General features: G+C 58.7%; 2 protein-coding genes across 6 annotated transcripts in view; one reads left to right on the forward strand and one right to left on the reverse strand.

The window, feature by feature from the left end:
* Window positions 1-12,812, forward strand: part of UBE2O (ubiquitin conjugating enzyme E2 O) — a 65,256-nt gene extending 52,444 nt beyond the window's left edge. The window contains exons 6-18 of one of the 3 annotated variants that reach the window (XM_032179091.2): window positions 840-983; window positions 1,443-1,552; window positions 1,696-1,846; window positions 2,072-2,544; window positions 3,001-3,155; window positions 3,408-3,520; window positions 3,609-3,737; window positions 4,103-4,195; window positions 5,179-5,875; window positions 6,142-6,278; window positions 10,225-10,428; window positions 10,525-10,582; window positions 10,725-12,812. In XM_032179091.2, coding sequence (XP_032034982.1) covers window positions 840-983; window positions 1,443-1,552; window positions 1,696-1,846; window positions 2,072-2,544; window positions 3,001-3,155; window positions 3,408-3,520; window positions 3,609-3,737; window positions 4,103-4,195; window positions 5,179-5,875; window positions 6,142-6,278; window positions 10,225-10,428; window positions 10,525-10,582; window positions 10,725-11,395 — 3,135 coding nt within the window. In that variant the 3' untranslated portion in view covers window positions 11,396-12,812. The remainder of the gene's footprint in view (window positions 1-839; window positions 984-1,442; window positions 1,553-1,695; window positions 1,847-2,071; window positions 2,545-3,000; window positions 3,156-3,407; window positions 3,521-3,608; window positions 3,738-4,102; window positions 4,196-5,178; window positions 5,876-6,141; window positions 6,279-10,224; window positions 10,429-10,524; window positions 10,583-10,724) is intronic. The other 2 variants (XM_032179092.2, XM_032179093.2) reach the window with 2 other exon arrangements.
* A 1,650-nt stretch (window positions 12,813-14,462) lies between these two features.
* SPHK1 (sphingosine kinase 1) lies at window positions 14,463-19,259 on the reverse strand. 3 transcript variants are annotated; one of them, XM_032176727.2, is made up of 6 exons: window positions 18,798-19,259; window positions 16,653-16,856; window positions 16,169-16,321; window positions 15,995-16,089; window positions 15,802-15,917; window positions 14,463-15,505 (listed from the first exon to the last, which is right to left on the reverse strand). In XM_032176727.2, exons 2-6 carry the CDS (start codon window positions 16,660-16,662, stop codon window positions 14,725-14,727), a joined length of 1,155 nt encoding a protein of 384 aa, XP_032032618.1. In that variant the 5' UTR covers window positions 16,663-16,856; window positions 18,798-19,259; the 3' UTR covers window positions 14,463-14,724. The 3 variants fall into 3 exon arrangements, with proteins under 3 accessions (XP_032032618.1, XP_032032617.1, XP_058284557.1); XM_032176726.2 differs by lacking the exon at window positions 18,798-19,259 and adding an exon at window positions 17,506-17,732; XM_058428574.1 differs by lacking the exon at window positions 18,798-19,259 and adding an exon at window positions 17,144-17,461 and having other exon boundaries at window positions 14,468-15,505.
* Between the last annotated feature and the right edge of the window lie 1,043 nt (window positions 19,260-20,302).

Below are 20,302 nucleotides of genomic sequence, written 5' to 3' on the forward strand. Positions count from 1 at the left end.
AGCTTGTAGCTGGACCCAGCTAAACAGAGTGGTTTCCTAGAAAAGGGGCGGGTGTGCGCCAGAGGGTCGAAAAGTTTGGGTATAGGCAGAAAGTATTAGAACTTTTTTTTTTTTTTTTGAGACAGAGTCTCACTCTGTCGCCCAGGCTGGAGTGCAGTGGTGCGATCTCGGCTCACTGCAACCTCCGCCTCCCGGGTTCAAGCGATTCTTCGGCCTCAGCCTCCCGAGTAGCTGGGATTACAGGCATGTGCCACCACACCCGTCTAATTTTTGTATTTTTAGTGGAGATGAGGTTTCACCATGTTGGCCAGGCTGGTCTCGAACTCTTGACCTCGGATGATCTGCCCACAGCCTCCCAAAGTGCTGGGATTACAGGCGTGAGCCACCGTGCCCGGCAGTATTAGAACTTTTATTTGCATTTTTATTAGCTTTTTTTCTCATCCTTTAAGGTTCCACTTTGTCTCTCTCAGTACAGGATGATGCATTAGTTGGCAATAGTACATGGACACCCACAGCAAACAAGTAGATATACAGGGGGCGCGTGAGCAAACAGGTTTCAGGACCACTGCTCTCTGGAGTCTTATTCCTCAGAGTTTGAGCCCTTGACCAAGGAGCATGGAATGAATCACCTATGTTTGAACAAGGGTGCCAAATGACTTCTATGGACCCGGGGTTTGGGAAGTGCTGATCTAGAGCCACAGTACTTGTTTTAGGGTGTGTGGGGCCTGTGTGTGAGTGGGCTTCTGCAGGTGGGCAGCCAGCAGGCACAGGCGTGGAGAGCACGGTCACCCAAGGAGACACGGCTCACGGGGACTTTCCTCTGGCCCCACATCCTTCAGGGTCTCTTCTTCGATGATTCCTACGGCTTCTACCCAGGCCAGGTGCTCATTGGCCCTGCCAAGATCTTCTCCAGTGTCCAATGGCTGTCAGGTGTCAAGCCCGTGCTCAGCACCAAGAGCAAGTTCCGAGTGGTGGTGGAAGAGGTGGGTCCGGGCCCAGGGGCAGGAGACGGAGTCCTTGACCTTCACACCCTGGAGCTGAGCTGCTGCCCCTTTCCTGCCCGCTCTGAGGGTTGAGCCCTGCTCTTCGGCATCTGGACCCTGTTGATCTCAAAGGGCTTTGAGAGTAAAGGGAACCCAGGCTCTGGTCATAGTGACCAAAAGACAGATGTCCCCCAGTCCAGCCTGTGCAGGCCGAGCAAGGTGGGAGGGTGGCAAGTGGCAGTTCCAGTGGCCCCTGGCTGGTATGAGCAGTGACACTGGTCCTGGGCATTGGGTGGGGGCCGTGGTTACAGTTGGGGCCTGCTCTGATGTGTCTGTACTTGGTGCTGCACTAGGAAGATCAGTTTCCTGCCCTGGAGGTCGAGTGGGCTTTGGGCAGCTGGCTAAAGAGAGTGCTGTCAGAGCCTGCCCTGACTGGCGTGTCCCACCTGCCATCCCCAGGTGCAGGTTGTAGAGTTGAAAGTTACATGGATTACCAAGAGTTTCTGTCCAGGGGGCACAGACAGCGTCAGCCCCCCACCCTCTGTCATCACCCAGGAAAACCTAGGCAGGTAAGCATGCCCTTACTGCCAGCAACCCAGGGGCACACGTGGGACAGGACTCTGGGCCCTGGTCACATGCCTGGGGAGGCTTAAGAACGCTGCTGGCCTCCCAGGAGTCCAGCCCAGCTCACCCCTGCTTCTTCCCCAACCAGGGTGAAGCGTCTCGGATGCTTTGACCATGCTCAGCGGCAGCTTGGGGAGCGCTGTCTGTATGTCTTCCCAGCCAAGGTAGAGCCAGCCAAGATTGCCTGGGAATGTCCAGAAAAAAACTGCGCCCAGGGGGAGGGCTCTATGGCCAAGAAGGTATGTCCTTGGGGTTGGGGGTTGGTGGGCATTTGAGGAACTGGCCTTGAGCCATTTCCATGGCCAAGAAGGACAGTCTGTGCTTTAGACCTTGGGGGGCAGCCCTGATGACCCTTGCCGGCTACTCAGGTGTATGCAGCTGTCGTCCCCCCAGCCTGAGATGCCTAGGGCCAGGCCTGCCCGGGTGCACCTCACAGCCCTGTCCTCTCTGCTCCGCCCTTGCAGGTGAAGCGCCTGTTGAAGAAGCAGGTTGTGCGGATCATGTCGTGCTCCCCAGACACCCAGTGTTCCCGGGACCATTCCATGGAAGACCCAGACAAGAAGGGGGAATCCAAAGCCAAGAGTGAAGCGGAGTCCGCAAGCCCCGAGGAGACGCCCGATGGCTCTGCCAGTCCAGTAGAGATGCAGGACGAGGGTGCAGAGGAGCTCCACGAGGCAGGAGAGCAGCTGCCCCCATTCCTGCTAAAAGAAGGCAGAGATGACAGGCTGCACTCTGCAGAGCAGGATGCAGATGATGAGGCTGCTGACGACACAGACGACACCAGCTCGGTGACCTCCTCTGCCAGCTCCACCACTTCCTCCCAGAGCGGCAGCGGCACGAGTCGCAAAAAGAGCATCCCCTTGTCCATCAAGAACTTAAAGCGCAAACATAAGAGGAAGAAGAATAAAATCACTCGAGACTTCAAGCCAGGGGACAGGTAAACTCAGAGTTGTGCCCCTCCCCAACGGCGTCAGCACGAAGCCAGGCAGAGTGCACGTCCCCTCAGTGTGCACGCTTGCGCTCGCGCACGCACCTCTGCATGCCTTGTAGTGACTCAGGGGCGCCCATCCGAGACAACGTAGGTGCCTGGGGTAGGCCCTGGTGGAAAGCAGAGACTGAGGAGCGGTGCGGGGGGTGGGATGGTGGTGGCCTTAAGCTTGGCCTTCTGGAGCCATATTTGCCTGAGCTCTCCCAAGTGGATCCTGTTCTCAAAGAATGCATGGCCTTGGGACCTGGGTGAGCTTCCTGTGCACCAGAGACTCATCCTGCCAACCTGGGGTTCAGAGTTTCAGGTTACCAAGCCCACAGGGACAGGGAGGGACAGAAAGACTCTCTGCCCTTTCCGCGGAGGGGGTGGGGTTTGCATGGCCTGCTGACTGGCCTGCACCCGCAGGGTGGCAGTGGAGGTGGTGACCACGATGACCTCAGCCGACGTGATGTGGCAGGATGGCTCCGTGGAATGCAACATCCGCTCCAACGACCTCTTCCCTGTGCACCACCTGGACAACAACGAGTTCTGCCCTGGAGACTTCGTGGTAGATAAGCGAGGTAGTGCCAGCTCTGGAAGGGCAGCCAGCAGGGTGGTCGCCAATGAGGGCCTGGGTTGGGGCTTGTGGAGAATGGGCAGTGGATCTGGGGTCAGAGCTAAAATGAGGTCCAGAAGGGGACTGCCCTCATGAAGGGGTCTCACCACTTCCAAGATGGGGGAAGGTCAGGGTTCTGCACTCTGCACTGGCTTGAAATGTGGGCTCCTTAGCTGGGATCCCTCAGCTAGTCACCTCCCTTCCTCTGGTTCCCTAGTCCAGAGCTGTCCAGACCCTGCTGTCTATGGTGTGGTACAGTCTGGGGACCACATCGGCCGTACCTGCATGGTGAAGTGGTTCAAGCTGCGGCCGAGTGGGGACGACGTGGAGGTGTGTGCAGCCCCTACTGCTTTCTTCAGGTGGGCTCTGGGGTTGGGTGTAGGACCCCTAGCTCATGACAACCTGTCCTATGCCACAGCTGATTGGAGAAGAGGAAGATGTGAGTGTTTACGACATTGCTGACCACCCTGACTTTAGGTTCCGTACAACTGACATCGTCATCCGAATCGGCAACACTGAGGATGGGGCTCCTCACAAGGAGGATGAGGTACGCCTTCAAATTCAAGGTCTGGATGGCTGCTCACTGCCCTGTGCACCAGCTGCAGTCCCTGATGCTGCCACCAGGTGGCTCTAGGAGATAAGACCTGAAAGTCCTCTGGGCTCAGTGTCCCCAGGAGGGCAGCTGCCCCAAAGTCAAGCTGCCGCTCAGCCCTAGCAGCTGCAGAAGGACTTGTTTCCCTGCCTCCCTTCTGGGGTCAGGCTTCTTGAGCTGCCGCTGGTTACATTTACCAGAGGAGCTAAGTTCCTTGTCACAAGCCACAGGCGGGCATGATGTCAGTCACTGCAGAGCACAGGAGGGGCTGGGGAGCTGGAGCTTGAGCTGGGCCCCCTGACTTTGTCCCCTTTGCCCAGCAGCCATCGGTGGGCCAGGTGGCCCGTGTGGACGTCAGCAGCAAGGTGGAGGTGGTGTGGGCTGACAACTCGAAGACCGTCATCCTGCCCCAGGTAAGGCTCTGGCAGGCCCCTCCGCCGGGCTTGTGGCCGTGGCAGCTTGGGCTGGAGCCACGGTCGTGTAGCCAGAAGATGGGCTCTCGGGTCTTCCTGGTGAGATCTCAGCGAAAGCGTGAGGGGAAAGGCAGGCATTCCACACAGCCCTTGGTGCAGGCCTGCAGTTGGCCCACCAGCCTCGCTTCTCCCAGCAGTCTCTTCACATCCATCGCTGGGTGCATGTAGACTTTCACAAACCTCCAGGATTCTCCTGGATTGTCAGCTCACTATGCTACGAAGAATGCAAGTTCCCTCCTAAAAGGAGATGGAGACTTTCCCACCACCCTTTCTAGAGAGCTCTAACAGAGAGGGAGAGAGAGGAGAGAGCTGGCCTAGTTCTAGCCCCAGCTGCTGGGTCCTGAGCAGAAGGGCTACACGGGCTCTCCTTCCCTCGCCTCCTGGTTGGAGCCACACAGCCCAGCTCTCCTCTCCTGGTCCACACGGGGCGGGAGTGGGGGCGGGAATGGCTTGCCCCATCACCTTAACGGCCATTCCAAGGAAGGCAGCAGGGTGTGTCGGCCCTTCCACATGTCCCCTTCTGTCATATGTTCCCAGCTCCCAGTGCAGCCCCACACAGGCCTCCTTAGCTGCATCATCAGCTGACCCTGCGCTTTTCAGGTGTGGGACTGGGCCTGCCAAGGTCCCCTACCGCCTTGGACAGATGCTGACCAAGTGCACAGAGCAGGAGGGGAGGCTGGAACAGACCACTGGCTGGGGCTTTGGGTCCAGCTGGGGGGTGGGACAGGTGAAGGGCCTCTCCCAGAGACCCAGAGACTGCAAAAGCCAGAGCAGAGGGCAGGGAAAGAGTGGAATGAGGTTGCCAAGGCCTCATGAGCCCAGTCCCCATCAGCTGTGTGGATCAGGGATCCCCAGAGCTCCTCCTTAGTGGTGGGGAGGTGACTTCCTGTCTGCTTACCCTGGCACTTCCCTTCTGCCCCCAGCACTTGTACAACATCGAGTCTGAGATTGAGGAGTCAGACTACGATTCGGTAGAAGGCAGCACCAGCGGGGCATCCTCGGATGAATGGGAAGATGATAGTGACAGCTGGGAGACGGACAATGGGCTGGTGGAGGACGAGCACCCCAAGATAGAGGAGCCCCCCATCCCACCTCTGGAGCAGCCGGTGGCCCCTGAGGAGGACAAGGGAGTGGTGATCAGTGAAGAGGCAGCCACAGCTGCCGTCCAGGGGGCTGTGGCCATGGCCGCCCCCATGGCCGGGCTGATGGAGAAGGCTGGCAAGGACGGGCCACCCAAGAGCTTCCGGGAGTTGAAAGAGGCCATCAAGATCCTGGAGAGCCTCAAGAACATGACCGTGGAGCAGCTGCTGACGGGTTCGCCCACCTCTCCGACTGTGGAGCCTGAGAAGCCAACTCGGGAGAAGAAGTTTCTGGATGACATCAAGAAGCTACAGGAAAACCTCAAGAAGACCCTGGACAATGTGGCCATTGCAGAGGAGGAGAAGATGGAGGCAGTGCCCGACGTAGAGCGCAAGGAGGACAAGCCCGAGGGGCAGTCACCTGTGAAGGCCGAGTGGCCCAGCGAGACCCCGGTGCTCTGCCAGCAGTGTGGCGGCAAACCTGGCGTCACCTTCACCAGCGCCAAGGGCGAGGTCTTCTCTGTACTGGAGTTTGCACCCTGTGAGTCAGCCCTTGCCCGGTCTTCGCCTTGCCCCGCCTTCTCGGGGCTCCTGTTTGTGTCACCAGATCTGGGTGCAGGGTGGTTAGTCCCCTCGCCGGACCCCAGCTACTGCCCCAGGGCAAACCATTTCCCTGTGTGGTCACAGTGCTGAGGCCAGCAGCGGCGAGTGGGAAGTCTGTGGGTGTGCTCACCTGTCCAGCCAGGTTTGCAGATGGAGCTCCAGGCCCTCTCCATGAGGGACTGACTGTTCTCTTTCCCCCTCTAGCAAATCACTCTTTTAAGAAAATTGAGTTCCAGCCTCCAGAAGCCAAGAAGTTCTTCAGCACAGTGCGGAAGGAGATGGCGCTGCTGGCTACCTCACTGCCTGAGGGCATCATGGTCAAGACTTTTGAAGATAGAATGGCAAGTAGGCTTGGCGTGGGCAGGTGCAGATGTGCTGTGTGGGCACCCAGTGCCCAAGAGGCCACCAGCCTTGGGTCCCCAAACCTCCGGGGCTGACTGGCACCTGCGAGGACACTCACCCACCCACCTTTTACAGGGGCGGTCACAGGCTCAGTCAGGTGAGGGCTGACTCAGCCGTGTGTCCAGGCCAGATGGTTCTTTCTTTCCTCCCTCCTTTAAAAAATTACTTTGAGGCCGGGCGCGGTGGATCACGAGGTCAGGAGATCGAGACCATCCTGGCTAACATGGTGAAACCCTGTCTCCACTAAAAAAAAAATACAAAAAATTCTCCGGGCGTGGTGGCGGGTGCTTATAGTCCCAGCTACACTGGAGGCTGAGGCAGGAGAATGGCGTGAACCTGGGAGGCGGAGCTTGCAGCGAGCCGAGATCGCGTCACTGCACTCCAGCCTGGGCGACAGAGCGAGATTCCGTCTCAAAAAAAAAATTACTTTGAAATAAGCCGGGTGCGGTGGCTCACGACCGTAATCCCAGCACTTTGGGAAGCCGAGGCAGGTGGATCACCTGAGGTCAGAAGTTTGAGACCAGCCTGACCAACCTGGTGAAACCCTGTCTCTACTAAAAATACAAAAATTAGCCAGATGTGGTGGCGGGTGCCTGTAATCCCAGCTACTCAGGAGACTGAGGCAGGAGAATCGATTGAACCCAGGAGGCAGAGGTTGCAGTGAGCCAAGATTGCACCACTGCACTCCAACCGGGGCAACAGAGCAACACTTCATCTCAAAAAAAAAAAAAAAAAAAAATTACTTTGAAATTAATTATATTATGATTACTTCTCAAGCCTACTTTTCTTTTTGAAAGATTAGAACATTACAGATCCTTTGAGTGGAAATGGAAGAGCTAAAGTTGCCTTTGACCAGACCTCACTTCCCTTTCTCCCCAAATCGTAGGCCTCTTCCCACACCCAGAGGATTGTTGGAAGTTTAGTGGGTCTCCTTCCAAACGGATGAGCTTTTTTTTTATACTTTTACATTTTTTATACACTAAAAAAATATTTTTGCATTCTCATATATCACCATAAGTACATAGTATTTTGTATGATTTGTTTACACACAGAGTATGTCATTGTACACATCATCTCTAATTTGCTTAAGACCAACCTGTGTTGATTCATAAGGATCTAGTTTCTTTCTTTTTACCTGCAAAATAGGATGACAGCATGTGGCCACACCACATTCCATTTTCCCACTCCTCTGTTCGTGGACGGGGCCTAGTGTCTCTGAGTCATGTTTACTGAGGCAGCGTCGAGTGCCTCCTGCAGGAACAGGCGAGCCCGTTTGCCTGCCACCTTGTTTACTCCACAATCCCTTACTGGGCCTGTGCATCGAGCCAAGCACCATGCTAGACTCTGAATCTGAGTCTGAGGCCCCAGTTCTGGCCCTGTCCTGGAAGGAAGGGAGTAAAGAAAAGAAAGAGCAGGGATGCTGAGAGCAGCCAAGCGGGGCGCTGTTGAGATGGGCCCGGAGTAGCCACAACCCTGGAACGGGGCTAGGCAGAGTCCTAAGGCCCAGTGCTGCTTGAGATCCTTAATAACGCTTTTGGTTTTTTCTTGGGTTGTAGGAAAATTCCTTTAGAAAATTCTAGCCTGTCTCAGCTCTGCTGAGGGAAGACGGGAACGGTATTTTTTGTTTTGTTCTGTTTTCCCCACATCTCACTCAGGAGAAGAAAAGTAGTGCATTCTCTGGAGGCTCCCAGGGTGGCACCGATAAGAGCACGTGCAGAGGTTCCCTCGCCCCAGCTGGCACTCTGCCCTCCCTGCTTCTCGGCTCATCACTGACCTCACCCATTGCCCTGTCAGTTGAGATCCCACACACAGGCGTGTGTGCACACATGCACGCAAATAGATGCACAGATTCTAGATGTCTGTGGAGCGGTGGTCTCCCAACCTCCCCCATGGAGTTCAAACCCTCACTGTCAGCTTCTGGTTGTGAGACCATCCCCCCTTCCCCAGGCCTCACCAGCCTGGAACTGCCTTTCAGCTTGAAACTGCTTGTACTACTTGCCTTGTTGGGGAATAAGGGTTGGAGCAGGTGTTTAGAGGAATCGTTTTGTTTTGTTTTTATTTTTTATTTTTTATTTTTTTTGAGACGGAGTCTCGCTCTGTCACCCAGGCTTGAGTGCAGTGGCGCGATCTCGGCTCACTGCAAGCTCCGCCTCCCGGGTTCACGCCATTCTCCTGCCTCAGCCTCTCCGAGTAGCTGGGACTACAGGCGCCCGCCACCACGCCCGGCTAATTTTTTTTATATTTTTAGTAGAGACAGGGTTTCACCGTGGTCTCGATCTCCTGACCTTGTGATCCGCCCGCCTCGGCCTCCCAAAGTGCTGGGATTACAAGCGTGAGCCACCGCGCCCGGCGTTGTTTTGTTTTTAAAAGACAAGGTTGGTCGGGCGCAGTGGCTCACGCCTGTAATCCCAGCACTTAGGGAGGCCAAGGTGGGCGGATCACAAGGTCAGGAGTTCGATACCAGTATGACCAACATGGTGAAACCCCGTCTCTATTAAAATACAAAAAATTAGCCGGGCGTGGTGGCGTGCACCTGTAATCCCAGATACTCGGGAGGCTGAGGCAGAGAATCGCTTGAACCCAGGAGGCGGAGGTTGCAGTGAGCCAAGATCACGCCATTGCACTCCAGCCTGGGTGACAGAGCTATACTCCATCTCAAAAATATATATAAACAAAAAAATAAGAGACAGGGTCTCACTCTGTCACCCAGGCTGGAGTGCAGTGGTGTGATCATAGCTCACTGCAGCCTCAACCTCCTGGAGTCAAGTGATCCTCCCATCTAAGCTTCTTGAGTAGCCTGGACTACAGGTATGCACCACCATGCCCAGCTAATTTTTTATTTTTTGTAGAGATAGGGTCTCACTGTGTTGCCCAGGTTGGTTTTGAACTCCTGGCCTCAAGCAGTCCTCCCACCTTGGCCTCCCAAAAGTGCTGGGATTACAGGTGTGAGCCATCACGTCTGGCTGAGAAATAAATTTTTTTTTTTTTTTTTTTTTTTTTTTTTTTTTTTTTTTTGTTTTTTTTTTTTTTTTTTTTTTTTTTTTTTTTTTTTTGAGGTAGAGTCTCACTGTCACCCAGGCTGGAGTTCAATGGCACAATCTCGGCTCACTGCAATCTCCGCCTCTGGGTTGAAGCAATTCTCCCACCTCAGCCTCCCAAGTAGCTGGGACTGCAGGCATGCGCCACCATGCCTGGCTAATTTTTGTATTTTTAGTAGGGACGGGGTTTCACCACGTTGGCCAGACTGCTCTTGAACTCCTGACCTCAAGTGATCCACCCGTCTCGGCCTCCCAAAGTGCTGGGATTACAGGCGCGAGCCCCCGTGCCCACCTGGAATACAGTCTTAAAGTAATGATTTATGAAGAAAAACACCTGATAAGATAAAAACTCATTTCGAGTATTTCTCTTAGCCAGGGTTCAACGATTCCAGGCAAGGGCCAGGCACAGTGACTGCTCAGGGCTGTAAACCCAGCACTTTGGGAGGCCGAGGCAGGTGGATCACTTGAGCCCAGGAGTTCGAGACCAACCTAGGCAACATAGTAAAACCCTGCCTCTACACAAAATAAAAACATCATCTGGGTGCGGCGGCCCACACTGTCGTCCAGCTACCTGGGAGGCTGCAGTGAGCCAGTATCACACTGGTGTACTCCTGCCTGGGGAACAGAGCAAGACCCTGTCTCAAAAAAAAAAAAAAAAAAGTTCCAGGCTGTTCTGCAGAGAGAGATTTGTCCTTAGCTTCTCCACTGCTGGTGGCATCTGGAGTCCTAGGTGCTGCTCTTCCTGCGTGATGTGCACAGTGTCCTGGGAAAGAGCAGGTGCAGATGCCACGTGTAGGACACCCCCTTCCACCCCTGCCAACCTCGGCCTCCCTCCCTCCCTCCCTAGGACCTCTTCTCAGCTCTCATCAAGGGCCCCACTCGAACCCCCTACGAGGATGGCCTCTACTTGTTTGACATCCAGCTCCCCAACATCTACCCAGCCGTGCCCCCCCACTTCTGCTACCTCTCCCAATGCAGTGGCCGCCTGAACCCCAACCTGTATGACAATGGGAAGGTGTGCGTCAGCCTCCTGGGCACCTGGATTGGAAAGGTGAGTATAGGGCCAGGCCCTCAGCCAAGAAGGAGGAAGAGCCAGTGGTGGATAGGGGCCTGGGGAACAGAATTGATGGTGCCCTGTGTGTTTCAGGGGACAGAGAGGTGGACGAGCAAGTCCAGCCTTCTCCAGGTGCTCATCTCCATCCAAGGTACGGTTGGGCTGAAGCGGGGGTGCGGACAAGGGAGGGCTGGTGGAGGGAAGTGACTCTGATAGTCCCCCTGGCAGGTGGAGGGTAGGCCTGCGTGGTGGGCCTCTCTCACCCACTGAGGGAAGGTGTCCCTCCCCCACAGGTCTGATCCTGGTCAATGAACCATACTACAACGAAGCCGGCTTCGACAGTGACCGGGGCCTGCAGGAAGGCTATGAAAACAGTCGCTGTTACAATGAGATGGCGCTGATCCGCGTGGTGCAGTCCATGACCCAGCTGGTGCGGCGGCCCCCCGAGGTCTTTGAGCACGAGATCAGGCAACACTTTAGCACTGGTGGCTGGCGGCTGGTGAACCGCATCGAGTCCTGGCTGGAAACCCATGCCCTGCTGGAGAAGGCCCAGGCGCTGCCCAACGGGGTCCCCAAGTCCAGCAACTCGCCAGAGCCCCCAGCTGTAGCCGAGCTCTCAGACTCCGGCCAACAAGAACCTGAGGATGGTGGGCCAGCCCCAGGAGAGGGCTCCCAGGGCTCAGACTCAGAGGGCGGTGCCCAGGGCCCGGCCTCAGCTAGCAGGGACCACACAGACCAGACTTCGGAGACTGCACCAGACGCATCAGTGCCACCCAGTGTGAAACCAAAGAAGCGGAGAAAGAGCTACCGGAGCTTCTTACCTGAGAAGAGTGGCTACCCTGACATCGGCTTCCCCCTCTTCCCACTTTCCAAGGGTTTCATCAAGAGCATCCGGGGTGTCCTGACGCAGTTCCGGGCTGCCCTGCTAGAGGCAGGCATGCCGGAGTGCACAGAGGACAAGTAGTGCCAGGCGCAGAGGAAGGAGCATCGCTGTGGGAGAGGTCAGCCGCCGCCTGCTCACTCCCCCCCGGAATCACCCCTCTTCCCGTGCCCCTCTGTCCCCACTGCAAACCCCTCACTGCCCTCTGCTCCCCAAGGTGAGTTTGATGCTGAAGTGCAAGAAGTGTGTTGAGATGCCGCCGTTTCTATTCTGAAGCGAGCTTTCAACAGGCGGGTCCCCTGTGGCAAAGAAAATCGGAACCCCGTTGCCGATTTTCCATTTGTCACCCCAGCAGAATGTCCGGCACTTGCTCCCTTGCTGTCCCTTCTCAGGTCAGAGGCGGGTGTTCCAGGGCCTGCCACGGGGCTCTCTGGGCCGGTTCCCTGCAGACCCGCAGGAGAGCACATGTGCCTTGCATGAAGTGTGGGTTGCGCCAACAATTCCCCTGGTCCCTTTCAACCTGTTTAGTTCAACTTGAGCCTCCCTGTGTCCCAGACCCTCCTGCTGCCACCGCCACCAGGTCCTCCCTAGTCCCCCAGTGTCAACACTATCCCTTGGGAGTTGTAGCTGCTATCACTGACTCCCGGCTATACATGGCCCGTCCACCACATTATAGCCCTCAGGCCTGTTGAACTTGCTCTCTAAGAGAGGTTGGGACCAGGCTAGGTTCAGGGTGACGCCCAGGAGAGGTGGTGGCCTTCACACATGCACATGGAGTTGAGGACCAGGGAGCTGCAAGGAAAGCAACAGCTATAGGTGCCTTGCTCTTCTGTCAGAGGCTGCTGGGGGCAGGAGCAGCTGCACAAGGCCAGGGCAAGTGCTAGGGCCCTTCCCCCATCACATGGTCACACTGGGACAGGCGTGCAGCTCACTGAACTCCAAGCGAGCCAGCCCTCTCTTGGACCAGAAGGTCTACTGTCAGCCCTTCACTTACAAACCGCAGGCTCAATCCAGAAGGGGACGGCCGGCGGGGGCTCTCCTAGTGCCCAGAGACAGGCCCAGAGGTTTACAAGTTTTCTAAGCTTTTGATAATGTGAAGCTCCAGGCCGAGAGGATGCTGTTGAGCACATTGCAGCTATGTAATTTTTGGTGTATGTATGTAATATTTAAGGTTGGAAAAAAAAACTCAAAAGCAAAGATACTAACTCTTATTAGAAAAAAAAGACAAAAAAAAAAAGCCAAAGCATGATGCGTCTTGTCAGCCTTAAGTGGGCTCCACACCTGTGCTGTGCTGTGACCGCCCAGCCAGCAGAGCTGCGGGAGGACGGAGCCGGACCACACACCATGCCATTTGGGACCGAGTCAGTATCTTGTTTGAGAAACACCCGGAGTGACTGGTGGGGCTGTGCTTCCCAGTGCATTGTACATGTGGAGATGTGAATGCCTACTGCTTACAATATCTGTATAAAGTGCTGTGTGATTAAACTTTTTTTTACTTGCATTTTTTTTTTTTTTTTTTTGGCTCATTAACAAGACAAGGTGACACCATTAAACCTCCCTCTGCCATTCATCTGGGCTCCGTTGCCTTTGTGCCCCTCACACACACCCTTCCTGGGGAAGGAAAGACCTTGTTGCCAGGGAAGGCATGTGGCAGTGGGTCCTGGCTTTCCTGGCCAGGTGGGGGCCACTGTGAACAGCACCCACCCACACTGCCCTCCGCCTGCCGGATCTGCTTGCATGCCTTCTGTACTTTCTGTCCTGGAGCAGTCCTCTGGCCTCTCCCTGGCTGCTGGTGTGCTCCTCAAGAGCCAGCTTAGAGCAGCCTTCTAGCAGCTGTAGTCTCCAGAGACCTACAACTGACCAGTTCAGCTCCTTCCAGATTCTGGGACAGCCGACGTCATAGCACCTGGCAGTGGACAGGTGCCACAACTCCTGGACCCTAAGCCAAAATGGTTGCCCAGTTTAGGAGACTTGCATGGATCCCTCCCTGCCACATTCTTTCCACTCCTGCCTGGCACTCCTCCACAAGGACAAGTGGGGAAAAGAGGCAGCTGAGGGAGGTTGGGGGAACCCTAGAGCCCTAGACCATTGTGGGGGATGACAGACTCCTTTTAAAAAGGTAAGATACCAGGTGTGGTGGCTCATGACTGTAATCCCAGCACTTTGGGAGGCCAAGGCAGGCAGATCACTTGAGGTCAGGGGTTTGAGATCAGCCTGGCCAACATGGTGAAACCCCATCTCTATGAAAAATACAAAAATTAGCTGGGCGTAGTGGCATGCACCTGTAATCCCAGCTACTCAGGAGGCTGAGCACAAGAATCACTTGAACCCGGGAGGTAAAGGTTGCAGTGAGCAAAAAAAAAAAAAAGGCAAGATACTGCCATTTTTTACTTCTGAAGTCTCCTGCTCCTTGCCAATTTTTATTTTTATATTTTTTGCGGGGGCGGGGGGGCAGTGTTTTTATTGTTTTTGTTTTTGAGACATACTCTGTCACCCAGGCTGGAGTGCAATGGCGTGATCTCGGCTCACTACAGCCTCAACCTCCCGGGCTCAAGCGATTCTCCTGCCTCAGCCTCCCCAGTAGCTGGGACTACAGTTGTCCGCCACCACACCCTGCTAATGTTTGTATATTTTGTAGAGATGAGATTTCACCATGTTGCCCAGGCTGGTCTCAAACTCCTGGGCTCAAGTGATCCACCCACTTCAGCCTCGCGAAGTGCTGGGATTACAGGTGTGAGCCACCGTGCCTGGCACATCAGTTTTCTAATGCCCTTAACCCAGATATTTTCCCTTTCCTGCTAAATCCACATGGGGCTCTGATGAGATTTGCTGGGACTAGCTGGTTGTGTGGCCCTGGCTGAGACATGCCAGCTCCGAGCTGCATCCTGTGTGTGGTCAGGCAGCTGGCTGAGCTCTGAGGCTGCTTCAGGTTGGAGCTGCTATAATTATCAGGGTGGTAGAGGCCCCCCCACCATTAGGCTGAACCAGCTCTGGTCCTGAGTCCCCCACCAGAATAGACTATGCCTCAGTCCAGTAAAGTCCATTGCCCACCCCAGGGGGCACTATTGGCCATCATTAACATTAAATTCTATAGTCCTGGCCACAGCGAGAACCCATTGTCTCCCCAGTCACCAGGACAGGACCAGCAGGCTGGGGATGTCACTTTATTTGGATTTGGTTGGTGGGGTGGGGGTCTCAGAACAAACTAGAAGGCCTTGCAGCTGGGCCCAGCCAGCTGGGCTCCTGACCCAGGACCTCGTTCTGGCCTGTCCCCCCAAAGCACAGCCTCCACCTTCTCACCCTTCTCCAGAGCAGTCTCCTCCACCCCACAGGAGCTGTGGACAGGCCCTGCAGCCCTGGGGAAGGAGGAAGGATCCTGCAAGTAGACACTAAGGCACAGCGCGGCCCAGGGGTCATAAGGGCTCTTCTGGAGGTGGCATCTGCTGGGGCTTCCAGCTGGGTGGGGGATCCACGCAACCACTGACCATCCAGAAGTAGTTTGGGTGCACCTGGCCCTGCACGGCCTCGCTAACCATCAATTCCCCATCCACTGCAAACACACCTCTCCCATCCTTGGGCTCCAAGCGGAAGGCGACCACCGGCACATATACCAAGTAGGGGCATTCATACTCCATATGCCTGCCCTTCTCCATGGCCAGGAAGAGGCGCAGCAGCATGGCCCGAGACACTCCCGCTCGCACGTAGAACAGATGCATGACACCAGCTGCACAGCGGCCCATGGGTGCAGCAAACATCTCACTGCCCAGGTGCGAGTGCAGCAGCGCCAGGACTAGTACAAAGTCCTGGTCGGGCACCACTGTCCAGTGAGAGGGCACTGGCTCCTCCAGTGGCACAAGGTGTGCATCTACGGGGCCCTGCTGGACCACAACGGGGGAGGCAGGTGTCTTGGAGCCGACTCTTCCTACAGGGAGGTAGGCCAGTCGGCCGCGGTAGGTGCGCAGGGCTGCCAGACGCAGGAAGGTGCCCAGAGTGAAGCGCATCTCCCCTAGACGCCGATACTTCTCACTCTCTAGGTCCACATCAGCAATGAAGCCCCAGGCCAGGCTGAGCACAGAGAAGAGGCGCAGCCCCGAAGCCGTGCGCAGAGACAGCAGATTCATGGGCGACAGTAGCCGGCGGCACAGCAACCGCGTGCAGTTGGTCAGGAGGTCTTCATTGGTGACCTGCTCATAGCTACAGGGGGAAACGGTCAGATGAGGCAGGACAGGAGCCCCCATGTATCCCCCCCTTCCTCCTCCCGGGGAGTGGGAGCTGGCAAAGCGCCATGTGGTCCCCGGGGAGTTGGCAGGACTGGTAGGTGACAGATGGAGCAAATGGAAGCAGTCAGCTGGGGTCACCAGGAGAGGGCCCCAGGACTAAGGGAGAAGGGGAAATGGAAATGATCTCGGCCTATGGGAGCTTAGACAAGAAAACCCCGCAGTAGAGGGGCACAGACAGGAAACAGGCCCACTCTGGCCCTGGGCTCTCACCCAGCATAATGGTTCAAGGAAGCTGCCAGCGCGTTGCCAGAGCCTGCTGGGAGGCTACACAGGGGCTTCCGGATGGCGGTCTCCCAGTCAGACCGCTCCATGAGCCCGTTCACCACCTGTTGAAGCACGCGTGGCCTCAGTCTGGGACGCACCGCGCCAAGCCCCAGGCCAAGCCGTGCGGTGCGGTCCTCACCTCGTGCATCAGCCCGTCTCCAGACATGACCACCAGAGCGTCCCAGCGGCCCAGCTCCTCCGACCGCACCAGCTCCCGCGCATGGTTCCGCCGCTCTGCAGGGAGACCGGCAGCTATCAGGACTGGGAGTCCCCTGACGGGATGCTCCCGAAACCCCCTCCGAGAGGTACTCACCAGTGAGCATCAGCGTGAAGGAGATTTCAGCCTCAGCCAAAAGGGGCTGCACGTGACTCCGGAAGAGCTGCAGGGCCTTGCCCTTGCCGCCGCGCGGGTTCAGCAGCACCAGCACGCGGCAGGGCCGCGGGAGCACGCCCCAGGGGCCGCCCGCTGAGAAAACAAACCCGAAGAGGCCACGTCCGCAACCGACCACTAGGGGGCTACGGGTAACAATAGGGGCACTAGTGTGGGAACGTGGTGCCCGCCACACCCGGGTAATTGACCCTGGCCAGAGGAGCGGCCTCTGCTGGGAGCCCTGGGGTGGGGAGGCGGCGCCCCTGCCACCCCCTTCCTTGGCTCAGATTCGGCCGGCTTCTGGCCTCGTAAGGGATAATGTTTCTCTCGATCGTCCACAGCCCCTGTCGTCCAGCTGGGCGCTCCATCATTCCTGGCGAGGGACAGGAATCCCCCTACAGCCCTTCCCAGCAGGGACCCCACAAACCTGGATCCATAACCTCGACCCGCGGCTCCCGCTGCCAGGGGGTCCCCGGCGCTGTGGGGGCGCTGCCCGTGGCGGTGGCTCCTGCCTTCAGCTCCTTATCGGTGCTGCCCAGGCGGGCGTCGCAAGGCCGGCTGTGGGGCTCGCCCTCCCCGCCCGGAGCCGTGGCTGTAGGACCACCGGCGTCATTCCCTGAGGCGGCTGGATCTGAGGGAGAGAAGACAGCGCTGGCGGAGTCCGGGGCCGCAGCTCCCAGAGGTGGGGAGCGCCCGACAAAATCCCGGGACCACGCGAGGGCAGCTAGGTTCCCGGGAGGTCCAGAGAGCTGAGGTCCGGTGCCTCCGAGGGCGCCCCCGCCGTGTGACTAAGCCTACAATCCCTGAGAAGAAGGGCGCCTGCTCCGGGGCTTTCCTCCCTGGGGCTTGGGGGTCGGTTCCGGCCCGACGGATGAGTCAGAGCCCCGTGGCTCCCTCCGACGGACTAGCTCCTCACACCTCGGGGCTGCCAGGGGGGTGGGAGTCCAGCTGCGTAAAAATCCCAGAACTTGAGCGGACACTGCCGGGCACGAAGTTCTGGGCGAGGATCCCTGCCCCAGCCATCCAGGTTGCCGTGTCCCCTGCTCGGAGCTCCAGAGCGGTGGGAGCCGCGGCGCGCGCCTCCCAGAGCCCCGCTCCGTTGCGACGCGCGCGGCGCTCGTGGGAACCGCTCCCGGGTCGCGCGAGTGCCGAGCCCGAGCCGGGCCACCAGCTGCCGCCTGCTCTCGCCCAAGCGACAAGTGGCCCAGTTCCCCGGGGCCCCGCGAGGGCGGGCCGCACAGGAGCCACGAGCGGCGCGAAGGCAGGGTGGGCGGCCCTACCCAGTCGGTCCGGTCTGCTGGGGAGGCGCCACCGCCGTTCCCTACAGTGGCTTGGGGCGGAACGCAGCTCGTCCCAAGCTCAGCCCAGGTCTGAGGGACTGGAGCGCCCCGCTGGAGCGGACTCCCCGGCCTAGCTCCCTCCGGCCTCAAACTTTTCGCTCAACTTCGCAGCCGGCGCCGCGGTGCGGGGAGGACACTGAGCCTCGGCGCCGGCTTGGCTCCGCCCCGCGCTCCCGGGGGTGGAACCTGAGCCCGGGGCGGCCTTGGCCTCCGCCCGCCCCCTGCCTCAGCGCGCCGCCTCCGTCACGGCCCGCGCCCACGGCCGGGCCACGCGCTGGTTCCCGCCCGGGTCCTAGGAAGCGGCAAGCACGCCCCCGCCGCTTGTCCTAGGCGTCTGGCTAGAAGGCGGCGCCGCGACCTGGCCTGGTGAGCTGAGGCGACATGCCGCGAGGCGCGGAGTCCCGGGCCCGGCCGCGAGCGCAGTGTCTGGGGCGCGCGAAAGCGACCGCGCAGCGCAGATGGAGGCGCGGGCTCCGCGCGAACTCGTGTCGGAGCGAGCGCCGGGCGCGCGCGGTTCCGCTCTCCCGGGGGACCCTTGGTTTCACCTCGACGCCACGACCTCGCCCCCGCGGGTGCTGCCGGCGCCGGGATGCAGCGCCCCTTTTGCGCGCTCTGCCCTAGCCCGCCCGGAATTCGAGGCCCGCACGCCACCCGGGGCGCCTCTCCAGGCCGGGGCGTCTCTCCAGGCCGGGGCGTCTCGCCCGCCGCCCGCCAGCTTCCCTCTTTCTGCCTCCCCCGCGCTCCCACGGAGGTTATTTTTAACTTCCCGACGCTGCAGCTGGGCCACCGAGCCCGAGGCCGCCTAGCGCGCTGTCCCAGGTAGAGCAGGCGACAGGCTGGGGGCTCCGAGCCGGAGAGGAGCCTTGACAGTGTAGATGGGCCTAGGGGCCCTCGTCGGGATTGGAAAGCCAAGCATGGGGTACGTGTCCCCCGCCCCCTCTGGCTCAGCGTGAAGAAGGGGCGCCGGAAACGCGCTCAGAAGTTGTCACCTCTTTGGAGGCCAGTGGGGACGCGTTTGTCAGTGTGTTTGTGATACACTTAACGCGGCAAGCCACAACGTGTCCGCGAGCACCTCGAGTTAGATCCCTGGGGGTTTACGGCGGAGACGGAGGAAGAAGTTGCCAAGGCCCATTGGTGACCTGCCCAGGTAGGGCCAGATTAGGAGAAAGCAAGCCCCTGCGGGAGGCTGCGGGGCTCGCACGCCCCCGCCGGCCCCACCCGCCCCCACACACCTCTCTCATCGCTTCTTAAAGTCGAGAAGAGGCAGGTCCGGGAGGAGCACGCAGCCAATTAGCCGGGCGGCGCCCTGAACTCCGGCACGCCTCCGCGGTGTCTTCTCTTCCGGAGGACCCGGGCAGCTCGCTCGGCCCCGTTTCCCAACACTTGGGGGGGTCAGACGGGCGGGACCCGAGAGTCCCCGGGCGGGTCGGGCGGCACAGGCTGGGACGCGGGGTCCCTGGGGCCGCAGCTCCGCGCGCGTATCGGCGGGTGCGCCTTCGCCCTGCACGGCCCCCGGGCAGTCCCCGCTGGGTCCAGAGCGTCCCGAGCGCGTTCCGGGAAGGTGACTCAGCGACGCGCTCACGGGTCGAAAAACTCCGAGAAACAGGAACGAGGGGAGGGAGCACGGGCGTCCTCCCTGACTCCTGGCGTCGCGGCGCGTGTCGGAATGATGGGTCCTGCACCTCCGAGCCCGCCACCCCCTTCCCCCAGGAATCCCGCGCGGGCGGGGGAAGGAGCGCTGCAGCCGCAGTGCCGCGGTCATGCGCTGCGGGGACGCGAGCCGCGGCTGTGGCAGGAGGGGGCTCCGCGCGGAAGCCCAGGACCAGATCCGTCCGCCCCTCCCCTCTCCTCTTCCTTCTTCCCCTCCTCTCCCTCCGGCGAGGGGCTTTGGTGCCTAGAAAACGCGAATCGGAGGCTGTGCTCCCCGAGATCTCAGCCTTCGAGGGGACTGGCTGCGGAAACTAGCTGGGGCAGCCTTCCCCTTCTGCTCCCCGCCCCGGAGAGCATTTCTACCAAATCTGAAAAGCCCTGTCAGCCATAGTCTGAAGAGGGGAAACTGAGGCACAGGGAAGCACTGTGAGTTCGTGGTGATAAAGCCCACCTGGTTCACGGTCCCCCTTTTTTTTTTCCTCCTGGGGCCCCAGAAAGGTCGGATCCTGCGCCTCCAGGCCCACTACCACCAGCCTTGAGTCCGCGGGGCGGGCGGGGGCGGGGTTGACCGCAAACTGAGTTGGCAAGGGGAGGCGGGGCAGCCTGCTGGGCTCTTAATCCAACAGCCTCCGGGCCCCAGCTCCCCTCCTGGCTCTGGAAGGCCCCGCGGGAGGGAGGCGAAGGGCAAAGCCCTCTGGCCCCGGTTCCAGGCCGCACAATGGGTCCTCTGTCCTCCCTGGCGCCTAACCCCCTGCCCCCCTCACCTCCAAGGCCTTTGCCCCCCTCATTCTTGTCATTCACTTCCCCCAACCCAGGCTGCCTTTCTGCAGACCCGTTTCCCTTTCTCCCTTTCTAAAGAATTTGATCCTATCTGCAGAAACTCCCCCAGCTGCATCCCTGCTCGGAGAGGCAGGATTGGCCAAGAGCAAGATGGTTCCCCTTCCCACGGTTGCGGGTGGGGGGGCGGGCACTTGGATCTCTCAAGCTGCCAGCTTGCCCCGTTTCCCACTGTACTTTACTTCCTTTTTTAATAAAGAAAAAAGGACAAGGCGGGGAGGGGTTAGGGGGGCCTGAAACCCTGAGAGGT

Source organism: Hylobates moloch, unplaced genomic scaffold (assembly GCF_009828535.3).
Source record: "Hylobates moloch isolate HMO894 unplaced genomic scaffold, HMol_V3 SCAFFOLD_15, whole genome shotgun sequence".
Classification (NCBI taxonomy): Eukaryota; Metazoa; Chordata; class Mammalia; order Primates; family Hylobatidae; genus Hylobates; species Hylobates moloch.

Coding starts and splice junctions, on each gene's coding strand:
- SPHK1 (XM_032176727.2), bottom strand. Junction 16,090..16,168: donor CTTCACGCTGATGCTCACTG/GTGAGTACCTCT, acceptor GTCTCCCTGCAG/AGCGGCGGAACCATGCGCGG. Junction 15,918..15,994: donor GAGACGGGCTGATGCACGAG/GTGAGGACCGCA, acceptor GTGCTTCAACAG/GTGGTGAACGGGCTCATGGA.